The sequence below is a fragment of the Wolffia australiana genome, chromosome 1 (genome assembly GCF_029677425.1).
Source record: "Wolffia australiana isolate 7733 chromosome 1, ASM2967742v1".
Taxonomy (NCBI): Eukaryota; Viridiplantae; Streptophyta; class Magnoliopsida; order Alismatales; family Araceae; genus Wolffia; species Wolffia australiana.
Window position 1 is genome coordinate 24110351 of NC_135835.1, and position 11823 is coordinate 24122173.

The window sequence follows — 11823 nt, forward strand, 5'->3', positions numbered from 1 at the left end:
GGGGTTCCATGGCTCAAATCTGATAGCCGTTTGTCTATAAAGGGGTATAAGATTTAGGATACAATTGTCCGTAAAGAACAATGTGTATCTATATTTTTATGAAAAAAATTAATATTATTTTATGCTTTGTTTCTATTCATAATTGTTAAAATCTTTGAATTTATATAATGAATCAGATATCTACATTTCATATACCCATCAGAATATGGAAACTCATTTCTGAAAGTAATGAAATAATGGCGCCTTTATATGGTTAGGCATTAGAAGACATACATAAATGCTTATACTGATATCTAAGCATATCGATTCCAATATTTCCTTTGAACATTGTCTATATCCTGAGCTAGGAACAATTCCAGGATTGAACACGTGCTGATCTCAGTGCTTAGACAAGAACACTGAGCATCCTTCGATTGTGCAGCAGAAGTCTTGATCGATAGCTTAATAATGCTTGGAGGTTAAGGAGAAAGGGTGGGGGCATAACCCTGTACATGAATTGGCTCATTCCATTATCTATACAAATAGATAACATTGTAGTTGTAGTCATTATATGGGGGAAGACCTTGGATGATACTGAAATAAGGAGGCGAGGTGCCGCACATCTGAGTAGTGTTTCGCCCACACCTTGAGGCCTGCAGCTGTACGCATACATACTGGCACTACCGCTACATGCGTGCCCCAGAGTTGGGGGCCACACGCCTATGGGCCTTAGAACTGACACACACCGATACCATTGCGCGCGGTCCGCATAGGGGCCGCCGTGCTTGGTGCCCCATACTTAGTGCTGCGTGCCCAACACTACTCACAGGAGTGCCACGTGCCCCAAAATTGTCTCGGCGCTGTCTGTGCACCAATTCCTTTGTCTCCTGGCAGGAAGTTCCCCGCCCCACTTCCCGCACATGTAGTGCGCGCGGCGTTGCACACGTTGTCCCCACAGTACGTGCGTGCACTCACGTGTTTCCCATGCATGAAGCCTGCACCTCTGCCTCCCAGCCTGCGCATCCAGCGCACATGGTTGGCGCATGGAGCTCGGGCATGCGTGCTCTTGGCAGCCCCGAGTGCCCAACACCCGTGGCCTGTCCTGTTCCACCACCATTGCCCGCGACGAGCACAAGCACCAAAAGGGCGTTGGCTTTAAAGATCAGGTTAGGGCATCACCACCCTTCATAACTCACCTCTCTCATGAGTCCAAATACCCTCACATGTCCTCACAATAAACATTCAGGCCTACATGGAGGAAATGCCACATATTTTGGGGTCATACGCCCCAAGATAGAGACATGGGTAGTTTTGCATATACCACGATTCCAAGTTTTATATGGTAAAATAATGTTCAACTAAGTATGGGGTCTTTTAATAATGTGTTAAATCGTAAAATTTCAAAGACTGGCTTGGTTCACATAAATTTTACTCTTAACAGAAATATTTGTAGACATCAAAGCGATAAAATCCAAAAGATACCTTCTATTAACTGAAGATACTACGAAAGGAAGTTTAATATTAAAGCAAATATAACTACTGTTCACTGCCATAAACCTAAATCCAAGTGCTTCCAAACATGAAAACATTTGATGCTGAGAGCATTGTAATAATCTTAAAAATTTTACCAAACTATACGCCCGAAGCTTCTCATTCATTCTCACTTATATGATTGTCAAAATCTTTCAAACATTTCCAAGCCGCTGCTCCAACATAGATCTCTAAAAGCTTCCATCTAATTTTTAGTGAAAATATATTTATGCATCATATTTCGGTATTATTATAGTTTCACAAATTATTTAAACAACATTTCAGCTGAGCATTGATACTGAGTAAATACTTGAAACAATGAGAGTTGATTCATACATGAATGATATTGGGTCGTATGTAAAATTGATTTGTCATTTCATTGAGTGATATTCATTTTGTTTCAAATGAAATTATTCAAAGACCACTATCATATTTCCTGGGAAAAAACTTACTGATGTGCCTTTCCAATCTAAAACATGGAATGTAGAAATCTTTGGACAAAAGCACAGCTACTACAGATAACGCTTATTCCAAAATGGAAAAAGGAACTATTTACATGATCTCCGAGAATCATGGAAGCTGTGCCGAATTCTGAGCAGTGCATAAAGAAATGAAATTAATCCGTCCATGATGGACCCGTTTGAACATATTTCATAAAATTTGGGCGATATTTGTTTTGCATGATTTTCATTCACACATTTTTCATTCATCGTAGATCATGAGCTGTGTCAACAATGGTAAAACACAATATTAGGCCACCTTGGCTTTTTAAAATATATCTAATTGTTGTTTTACATATTCAATGAGCATTGTGGCTCGAACTGCCGAGAATTACGCGATCAGAGGTCCACGTTTGGTGGCTGGCCCGTAGTAACGACATGAAAGCCTAAGCGCTTTCCAAGAGATCTTGGAGATTTAGATCTTTCCCGCTTCATCGTGAAGACAAAACAGCTAAACTTTGTGATCGGAGACAGGAGTGACATGCATCTGTCTGTTGGCTTATTTCATTCAGAAATGAAATGTATCAGATTTCTTGGCTGCCCTCTCTTGGTCGATCGATAATACCTTCAAAGCCAACGCCTTGCAGTTTTGAACTCACGTGACTGGAAGGAACTGAAGGGATCTAGGAATGTTGGACCAGTGAGGTTTCTGAAATCAGAATTGCCAAGGAATGCGATTCACAAGGACCAAAGAGGTAAGATCTACGGAGCCTCCTAAAAAGATAAATTCAAAAAAGGAAAAGGAACATCAGTCAATCGAATATTGAGTCCCCGAACTATGTAAACGTTCTGATCGAGCAAGAATTTATCTTTTTAGAACTTCAAGATTCAAGCGAAAAAGTCGGTACAAAAGGGCACTAAAACTTCCAAGCACAATGATTGTCAAGGTTCGCGGCATGTATGATTGTAGGCTAGCTACGTACTGACTTGGTCTTCTAGTAATGGAAAACGACACCAATTCTTTGCCGTCGCGCTTTGGCATTATTCTTGTAATGTAACTTATTTAATCTGTGGGTGACAAAGATTCAGCGGGGGGGCCTTCAGGAAATTTCTTCATTTCTGGTTGTCGTTTTTGAGAAAGACGACTCTCCGCACCTCAGGCACGACCCACCCACGTCGCTAGTCGACGTTTACAGGCGACGGGTGCAAACTGGCGAACATTATCGGCGACCGTTAGCTGCGTAGTGACCGGTCCCGAGGCTGGCCTTATCCGCCCCAATCTTGGACTCAGACGGTATACAGAAGCTGCGGAACACGGCGCCAATAGATGGTGCAACATTAACTACACAAAATATTTCCTCCCTCACAACGCCAACACATTAGCAGAAAGCGTCAATGTCAATTATTATGACTGTTTGCTGTGGGTTGTCGCTGTTTTCTGTTGATCATCCGTGAAGAAGCCAGCGGAGACCTCGTACGGCCACAAATGTTTACCAGCCCGAATCGTATGCCTTCCGTCACTGGACATCAACAATATTTAATCGCCCAAGAAACCACACGTACCCGACTCAAATTTGTATACTGTTGACAATCATGCTCTCAATTTTGACATCAACAGAAAAAATCAAAATAGTTACGCGCCCGAGAAACCACACCACCCCCCCCCATTCCGTCAAAACAGCTGCGTGTGTTCCTCCATAATCCAACCCCGGATTCAGAAATCCTATCGCAAAAAACCAGGGCAGTCCAAATGGGAGGCATGTAAACGTTGATTTTTCCAACCCGTAACTTTCTCTCTTTCAGAAATCACCGGTTAGTTTTGTTTTCACGCCACTCTTCGCAAACTCTTCTCTAAAAAGCCTATATAATCGCTGCCGTTCTCTGTTATTCAACTGTGTTCGCCATGGCTGGGTCAGCTGGCCTCGTAAGCCGCACGGTGGCGTTGCAGTTACTCTTGTGCGGCTCTTTGGCACTACTTCGGCGACGCCTTCACGGCCTTAGTAGAGCAATAATCGCAGCGGCGCAAACCAAGAGACCAAAGGGCACCCCTGGAGCTCTGATTCTTGCGGCAATGGCGTTTCTAACGCTTCGCCGCCGCCACGCCATCCGCAGCCTGGTGCAAACTTCGCGCCGGCGTGGGCCCTGGCTTAACACGATGCGGTGCGCGCTAACTTACGAAGACTGGGGTCGCGCCGCGGCTATGCTCGAAAAGGAGGCGCCAAGGTCCGGCGATGGCGCTCTCTACGATGAGGAGCTTATCAGAAGCAAACTTATTGAGCTCCGCCACCGACGACGGAACTCCTCCCTTAAAGACATGGCCTTCTTCTTGAGGTCCGACCTGTTCCGCAACCTCGGCAACATGTGTAATCCTAAGCTCCTCGACGGCCGTCTCCAGGTAACCCAGAAGTTTTTTTTAGTTTTGCTTTCTCTTTGACGTTCAGGATTAATTTCCTATGCGGGCCGCAGTCATCTATCATTGAATCTCAGTAGAAGTGATTCAACAGAAGTAACTATCGGATTAAGATATTTAAACGAGAATTGGACTCGAGGGGCTTGAGCCTTCCTATTGCTTGGGAGTTGGGACACACAATGGATATCTCTTTTAAGTCGTATTAACTCAAATACAAAGGTTTGATCTCATACATTTTATGCAATCGAGATAAAGAAGTAAGAGGGACAGTATGATTGCGATTTCAGGTGCCGAAGTTGGTGGACGAGTACATCACGGAGGTTTCCGGGTTGCTTAAGATGATCTCCAAGTCCAACTGCGAGGAGTTTACGGTGGAAGAGCGGCTAGACTTGGTGCAAGAGACGAGGCACGCCTTCGGCAGAACCGCGCTTGTTCTAAGCGGAGGTTCCACGCTGGCGGCGTTCCATCTGGGCGTGGTGAAGGTTCTCGTAGACCACAAGTTGCTCCCGCGGGTGTTAGCCGGTTCCAGCGCTGGCTCCATCATCTCCGCCGTCATCGCCACCAAGTCCCGCGCCGAGATCGCGAGCTTCTTCGACAACTCGCTTCCTACAGTAAAGTTCTTCGACCGATTGGGCGGCGCGATGGCTGTCTTTCGCCGCGTCATGACGCGCGGCGCGATTCATGACATCCGCCATCTGCAGCGATTGATGATGGAGATGACGCAGTGTATGACATTTCAAGAAGCTTTCGATCGAACTGGCCGTGTTCTCGCGATCACCGTTTGTTCAGCGAGAAACAACGAACCGGCCCGCTGTCTCAATCACCTCACCGCGCCCAACGTGCTCATTTGGAGCGCAGTCACCGCTTCCTGCGCTTTCCCCGGGCTGTTTGAGGCGCAGCAGCTCATGTCCAAGGACAGAGAGGGTAACGTCGTCCCCTATCAGGCACCCCTCTTTAAAACTTCGTCCGCGCCGCCGCGAAGGTGGCGGGACGGAAGTTTGGAGAGCGATCTCCCTATGATACAGCTCAAGGAGCTCTTTAATGTCAACCATTTCATCGTCAGCCAGACCAACCCCCACATCGCGCCTTGGTTGCGCGTTAAGGAGATCGTGCGCGGCTACGCTGGAGATTTCCCCGGCAAGGTATGTTAATGAAATATTAACAGCCTATCTCATTTCTACTAATTATTGTTTTTATATCGAGTAGTCAATCTTATTCGTTTGCAGTTTCTTGATTTTTGTTTGCGCGATTATATTCATTTATGACGAGTGTGAGGTTATTTGCGTGATTGTCTTTATTAGCTACTGTGTCATATCTACCAGCCTATCTCATTAATTTTCATATTCGCGCGGTTACTATCTTATTCTTAATAAAATCTGATGTTTCTTTGCGCAATTTCTTTTAGAAACAGTGTCTGATGTTTGTTTGTGCTGATGATTGTTGGGGTGATTCTACTTCCTTTATTCCCTTTAAAAATTGATGTTTCTCTGCGTGATTAGTTGCATCTAATAACCTATCTTTTTCGTACCAAAGTCTTATGTTTCTTTGCCCGTTTACTTTTATCTAGCAACTGATATTATTCGCTCCAATGTCAATGTTTTGCACGACTATTTTTATACCAACTATCTCATCTTATTCGAATCAGTGTCTGATGGTTGTCTGCTTCATTATTTCCTTATTACTAGTTTGTTTGTGTGGTTATGACCGTATCTAGTAACCTATTATATCTTTTCAAAGTAACTGAAGCTTCTTGACTGAATTGGTGGCAGTTGGCAAACGTGTTCGAGATGGAAGTGAAGCACAGGTTCAGCCAGCTGCTTGAGCTGGGTTTCCCTCTACGAGGGTTGACGAAGCTGTTTACTCAAGATTGGGAGGGGGACATCACCATCGTCATGCCAGCCACCCTCGCGCAGGTTGCCAATTCCTAACCCTATTTTCCTCTCTCTTGCTCTTCCTCTCCTCTGCCGCGCTTTAGTTCTAACATCTCTGCTTGGCATTGCGTGCAGTATTCAAAGATTATTGTTAATCCGTCATACATGGAATTGAAGATGGCGTTGAACCAGGGCAGCAGAAGGACATGGGAAAAGCTCTCCGCCATTAGGGCAACCTGCGCTATCGAGTTCGCTCTGGACGAGTGCTTCGTCCGTCTAGATAACGCTCAACGTCGTCCTTCTCTCCCAATGAAGAAGATTCCCACCTTCTTCGAGGAGGACATTCTCGCCGATTCTCTCCCCAGTCCGAAGGCAGACGGGCAGACCGCTTTGTGGAAAACACCACAAGACAGGAACACAACGCCGAGAAGACTCGCAAAGTTTGTTCAGGAGCTGGACATAGCCTCTGTGAAAGCCACTCCGAGCTTAATCAAGGACAAGATGGCTAGTTTCAAGCCGAATTCCCTCTTGCTCGCTGAAGGCGACCTTCTGCAGCCTGAGAAGATCGAGAACGGCTTCGTCCTTAGCGTGGTGAAGAAAGAAGACTACGTCTTGACACCGAAACCTGGAAACTTCGATGAATGCCGTGTTCTGTATCCGGAGACCGGCATGGGAAGCTCAAGCTCTGAGTGCGGCGATGAAGACGAAGCTGTCCCCATTGATAGGGAAGATGTACCCAAGACCAAGACGTATGATTAAATTCATTTTCTAATCAGTCATTCTTTATATATTCCCCGACTAGCTAGGAGAAACCTCTCTGACTTGCTCTCTGTTCATATTGTTCAAAATCATTCACATCATTGGAATTTCAATAGATATTCAAACACTTCATTGTTCGTTTCTTTGGGCAAAATGTCTCGTTCTTTATTTAAAAAAAAAAAAATGCCTCCGGAAAGGCTTGCTAAATTCTCTGACTTAACCAAAACAGACAGGTTTCCTTCGCATGAGCGTGATCAGACCAGCTTGCGATCGTCGAATTTAATTTTACGTAAAATAAGTCTGAAAAAAAGACGTCTAGAAATCTCTACAGGAGAAAAAGAGAAAAAAATGATAAAATGGGGAAGGGTGTATCTTTAAAGAGCGGTAATCTTGTGGTTTGTGGTGCTTCATGAATTGTTCGGCGCGACAAGAGGTCAAGAAAATATCGCTAATGACTTTAACCTGGAGATTCAGTCGACGAACATAAAATGATCATTCGTGGAGCTTGAGCTTTAGAAATAGACCCACTTTGGTTGACCAGCTGGATCTCCTTAATTTGACTACTTGTAGACCAGAGAAAGATCAAAGTTTCTCATGGTTTCCAGTCATCAGAAGACTACATTTGAAAGTCATAAAAAATGTGGGATGCACCACCGGAAAAAGAGAACATAGTTATGACGTTAGTCAATTAGTCAAATCTCACGTCCGATGAGCAAAATCTTGTGCGAATGGCCCATTAACAGTTTTAGTTATTCCCCTCAACCGACTCTTGAGCGTATGGCGTGGCTTAGTATTTTTAGTTATCTGGTCTGTACTTTTAAAAAGGACCTAAACCTTACCTAAGGATCCCGGGGCCAGTCCCAGTTCAGTCATATTGACCAGTCAAAGTTAAGATCAAAAGTAAAAATAAAAGAGATTGGAATGTATTTCTCATCAAAGGGAAATTTTATTTCAAATTCACCAATAAAGCCCATCTTGACAAATGAAAATAAGACTAAAATCAAAATAGAAAAAGAAAAGATGATTGAAAGAAAATTAATATAACAATAAAACAAGAATATAGGAAGATGAATAGGATGAGATGGAAACGAAACATAATGAGAAATAAGACAACCAGGAGAAAGGGGAAGAAGGAAAAAAGTAGGAGGAAAAAGGTAACGAAGAATGATGGTAAAAGAAGAATAGAAAAGGAGAAGAAGAAGAATAAACAAATAACAAGAAAAGAAGATGGAAAGAACAACACAACATGAATAAAAAAAGAGGAGAAATGGAAAATAAAAAGAAGAATGAATGATAAAAAGAAGAATACAATAAAAAAGAGAAGAATAAAAGAAATGGAGAAATCTTGACAGACTGGAGTGTAAAATTATAGAGATAGAGAAAGATGGAGGTAAATCTAACATACCTTGAAAAACAATGAAGCAAACTTAACAGAGTTGACAAATTATAAAGAAACTAGGATAAACGAAATATTCTTAAGATCAAGAGCAAGAAAGAGGGACTCGGAGAGAGGGAGAGAAAGAAAAACAGAGCGTGTGAGAAAGAGTGACTGCGAGAGAGAGAGAGAGAGAGAGAGAGAGAGAGAGAGAGAGAGAGAGAGGGAGGGAGAGAGAGAGAGAGAGAGAGAGAGAGAGAGAGAGAGAGAGAGAGAGAGAGAGAGAGAGAGAGAGAGAGAGAGCGAGAGAGAGAGAGAGAGAGAGAGAGAGAGAGAGAGAGAGAGAGAGAGAGAGAGAGAGAGAGAGAGAGAGAGAGAGAGAGAGAGAGAGAGAGAGAGAGAGAGAGAGAGAGAGAGAGAGAGAGAGAGAGAGAGAGAGAGAGAGAGAGAGAGAGAGAGAGAGAGAGAGAGAGAGAGAGAGAGAGAGAGAGAGAGAGAGAGAGAGGGAGAGAGAGAGAGAGGGAGAGAGAGAGAGAGAGAGAGAGAGAGGGAGAGAGAGAGAGAGGGAGAGAGAGAGAGAGAGAATGTGCAAGAAAGGGAGAAAGTGCAAGAAAGGGAGAAAGTGAGAGAGAGAGTGTGCGAGAGAGTGAAACAAGTAAGAGAGAGAGAATGAGAGAGAATAAGAGGGCCCGAAAGAGAGCACGAGAGAGCGAGCCAAAGGGAGCGAGAGAGAGCATAAGAGAGAGCACGGGAGAGAAACGGAGAGAGCTGGAGGCAGGGAGAAAGGAGGGGGTTATCTAGTCCCGGTCCGGATTGACCATCAGACTGGATCCAGCCCGACCAGCAGCTCCATCATAAAATGATGGACCCACAGTCCTAGTTTGGTCCGGTCCAACCAGTCAACGGTCCAAAAGTTTAAAGCATAGTTGTGAATTTATCTTAACACATTTCCCTTTACAAATACTGATTCTAGTAATAACCTAGTTATGTTAAGACATTTGGCTATTGGCTTGAACCTAGAGATGTCAAAATAGTATCACTAATGAGTTGAACCTACATTTGTCAAAATAGCATCGCTGATTACTTAAATCTAGAGACACAATCCATGAACACAGAATGATTATTCATGAAGCTTGAGGTTTAGAAACATATTAGGTCTGGTTGACCGACTACATTGCCATTATTGTCTTCCTGTCGACCAAAAAAAGTTCAATGATTTCTCATGGTTTCTGGTCATCAAGGGAAGCACATGAGAAAGAGAACATAGTTGCGACATGAGTTAGTAAGCTAAATTGCAGGCCAAGTTTCATTTAGCCCGTTACATAAAATCTTGTGCATATGACCCAATAGTAATTGAAAATATTGTGTGTATGGCACAAACTCTTGAGTGAGACAATCAACTCAATTACCTTAAACATGCTATCCCTGAAGGGACGAAGTTTGGAGCACAAATGATCAGATAGGGAGCAAGACCATTACCAGGTCTCTACTAGACGTAGGAGCGAGTGTGAATATTCTCTCCAAGGGGTTCTATGGCACATTTCTAGTGGGGAATTGCAGCCTTTACTTATAGAGTTGAGCTTACCATATTAACCACTTAGGCAACCTCACAACATCATGGAGGATATGATTGTGAAGGTTGGAGTTCATACTTTCTAGTAGAGCTTATAGTGATGGATATGAAAACCATGAATGATCTTACGAATGCTCTTATCTTATTCGGGAGACCATTTTTATTTACGGCAAAAACTATCACTGATTCAGAAATGGAAAAGTTGTATATGAGGTAGAGATTAAAAAAATGAAGGTCAACATCAATAAATTGATGAAATACCCTTAACCCCCAAACATCTTGAGGTCTTCATGTAATATTTTTCTGTTATTGGATTGAGCTTTGATAAGTGCCTTGGGAAGCTAACAACAATCCTTAGAAATTGTGTGAAGAAGCAATTAGTATTGAGTTGGGAGAAGCCTCATATCATGGTCCAGACAACAATAAGGCTTGAGTATCTTCCTTCATGCAAAGGATTAGAAGCAGGCAAGTCAAAAAATGAAGTGATACAAAACCCCTCTCTACCAAATTTAATATGTGATTCAAAAATTTTCACTTGGAATGTTGTCTTTTGTTTTCAATTTATTCAATAGTTTAAGGAATTATCAAAACTGTTGACTATCCTCCTTTTCAAAAAACAAATTCAACGTGGATAAGAGTTCAAAGATGGCCTTTGAAATCTTGAAGCAATGTTTAGTGGCTGCACTTGTTCTTCAAAATCCTAATCGGTACTTATCTTTCAAGATTATGTGTGATACCTCAAAATATGTCATGAGTACAGTTTTAGGAGAACATACCAACATCAAGCCAATAGCTATTTGCTACGCGGGCCAGACACAGACTAAAACTCAAGTCCATTATATGAGTACAAAGAAATTGTTGGTCATTTTATTTCCTCTATTACTGTTTAGGCTTTATGTGTTGGGGAGTAAAATTGCATCTACACTGATGATGAAGCCTCAAGAACCTCATCACCAAGAAAGAGGCTAGACTACAACTCATTCGATGGGCACTACTCCTTAAAAAAATTAACCTAGAAATTAAGGACAAAAAGGGCAGAGAGTATTCTGTGTATTATCATCTTTCTCAACTTCAAGTTACCAACTTTGGTGAGATTAGTGACATATAGCTTGATGAACAGTTCTATGTCATCACAAATAAGGGGCCATGGTCATCCATATCCTGAACTTCTTATGTATGGGATTGACCACTAAATGCTGGAACAAGCACCAAAATAATAAGTTATTCCATGAAATTATGAACTACTTTATGGAAGAACATCAATAATTCTATTTATGGTAAGATCAAACTATCGATGGTGTGTCTCTACAGAAGAATAAGACAATATTTTTGCAATGTGTCACTCTTTCTTATGTATCAAACATTGTGCTTCAAGAAACACAGGAGATAGTTTCAAAGCGGCTTCTACTGGCATGATATATTCAGTGTTGCAAAAACGTTTTTCAAGGAATGTCTCAATGCTAATCCACATTTAACATCTCAACATAAGATAAGTTGCCCTTCTAACCCATCATTGAAGTATAGATACTTCACTTGTGGGGAATAGATTTAATAGGGACATTTTCATCTTCTGAGGGAAATTAATACATACTAATAGTAGTGGCCTACAACTTCAAATGGGTTGATGGTCACTAGGACAAATCATAATTCAGTTGATTTTGAGCTCCATCAATTGGATGTATACACTGTTTTTCTTAATGGAAAGATTGAGGAAACAATGTATATGACGCAATAACAAAACTTTGTATCAAGAATCTCCAGGAAAATGGTTTTAAAATTAAAGAAACTGATGTCTGGGCTCAAACAAGCTTCCCGTCTATGGAATCAACAGTTTTACCAGATCATCATCTCATATGGCTCTGAGCCGAATAAAGTTGATGAATGTG

At 42.4% G+C, this 11823-nt stretch overlaps 1 protein-coding gene across 1 annotated transcript; it reads left to right on the plus strand.

Annotated features, from left to right (window-relative positions):
- The first annotated feature begins 4100 nt into the window (after positions 1-4100).
- Positions 4101-7065, plus strand: LOC144716800 (triacylglycerol lipase SDP1-like). The gene is made up of 4 exons (XM_078592045.1): positions 4101-4344; positions 4647-5501; positions 6129-6272; positions 6366-7065. The coding sequence occupies exons 1-4, from the start codon at positions 4105-4107 to the stop codon at positions 6987-6989; spliced, it is 1863 nt and encodes a 620-aa protein (XP_078448171.1). The 5' UTR covers positions 4101-4104; the 3' UTR covers positions 6990-7065.
- The last annotated feature ends 4758 nt before the right edge of the window (positions 7066-11823 follow it).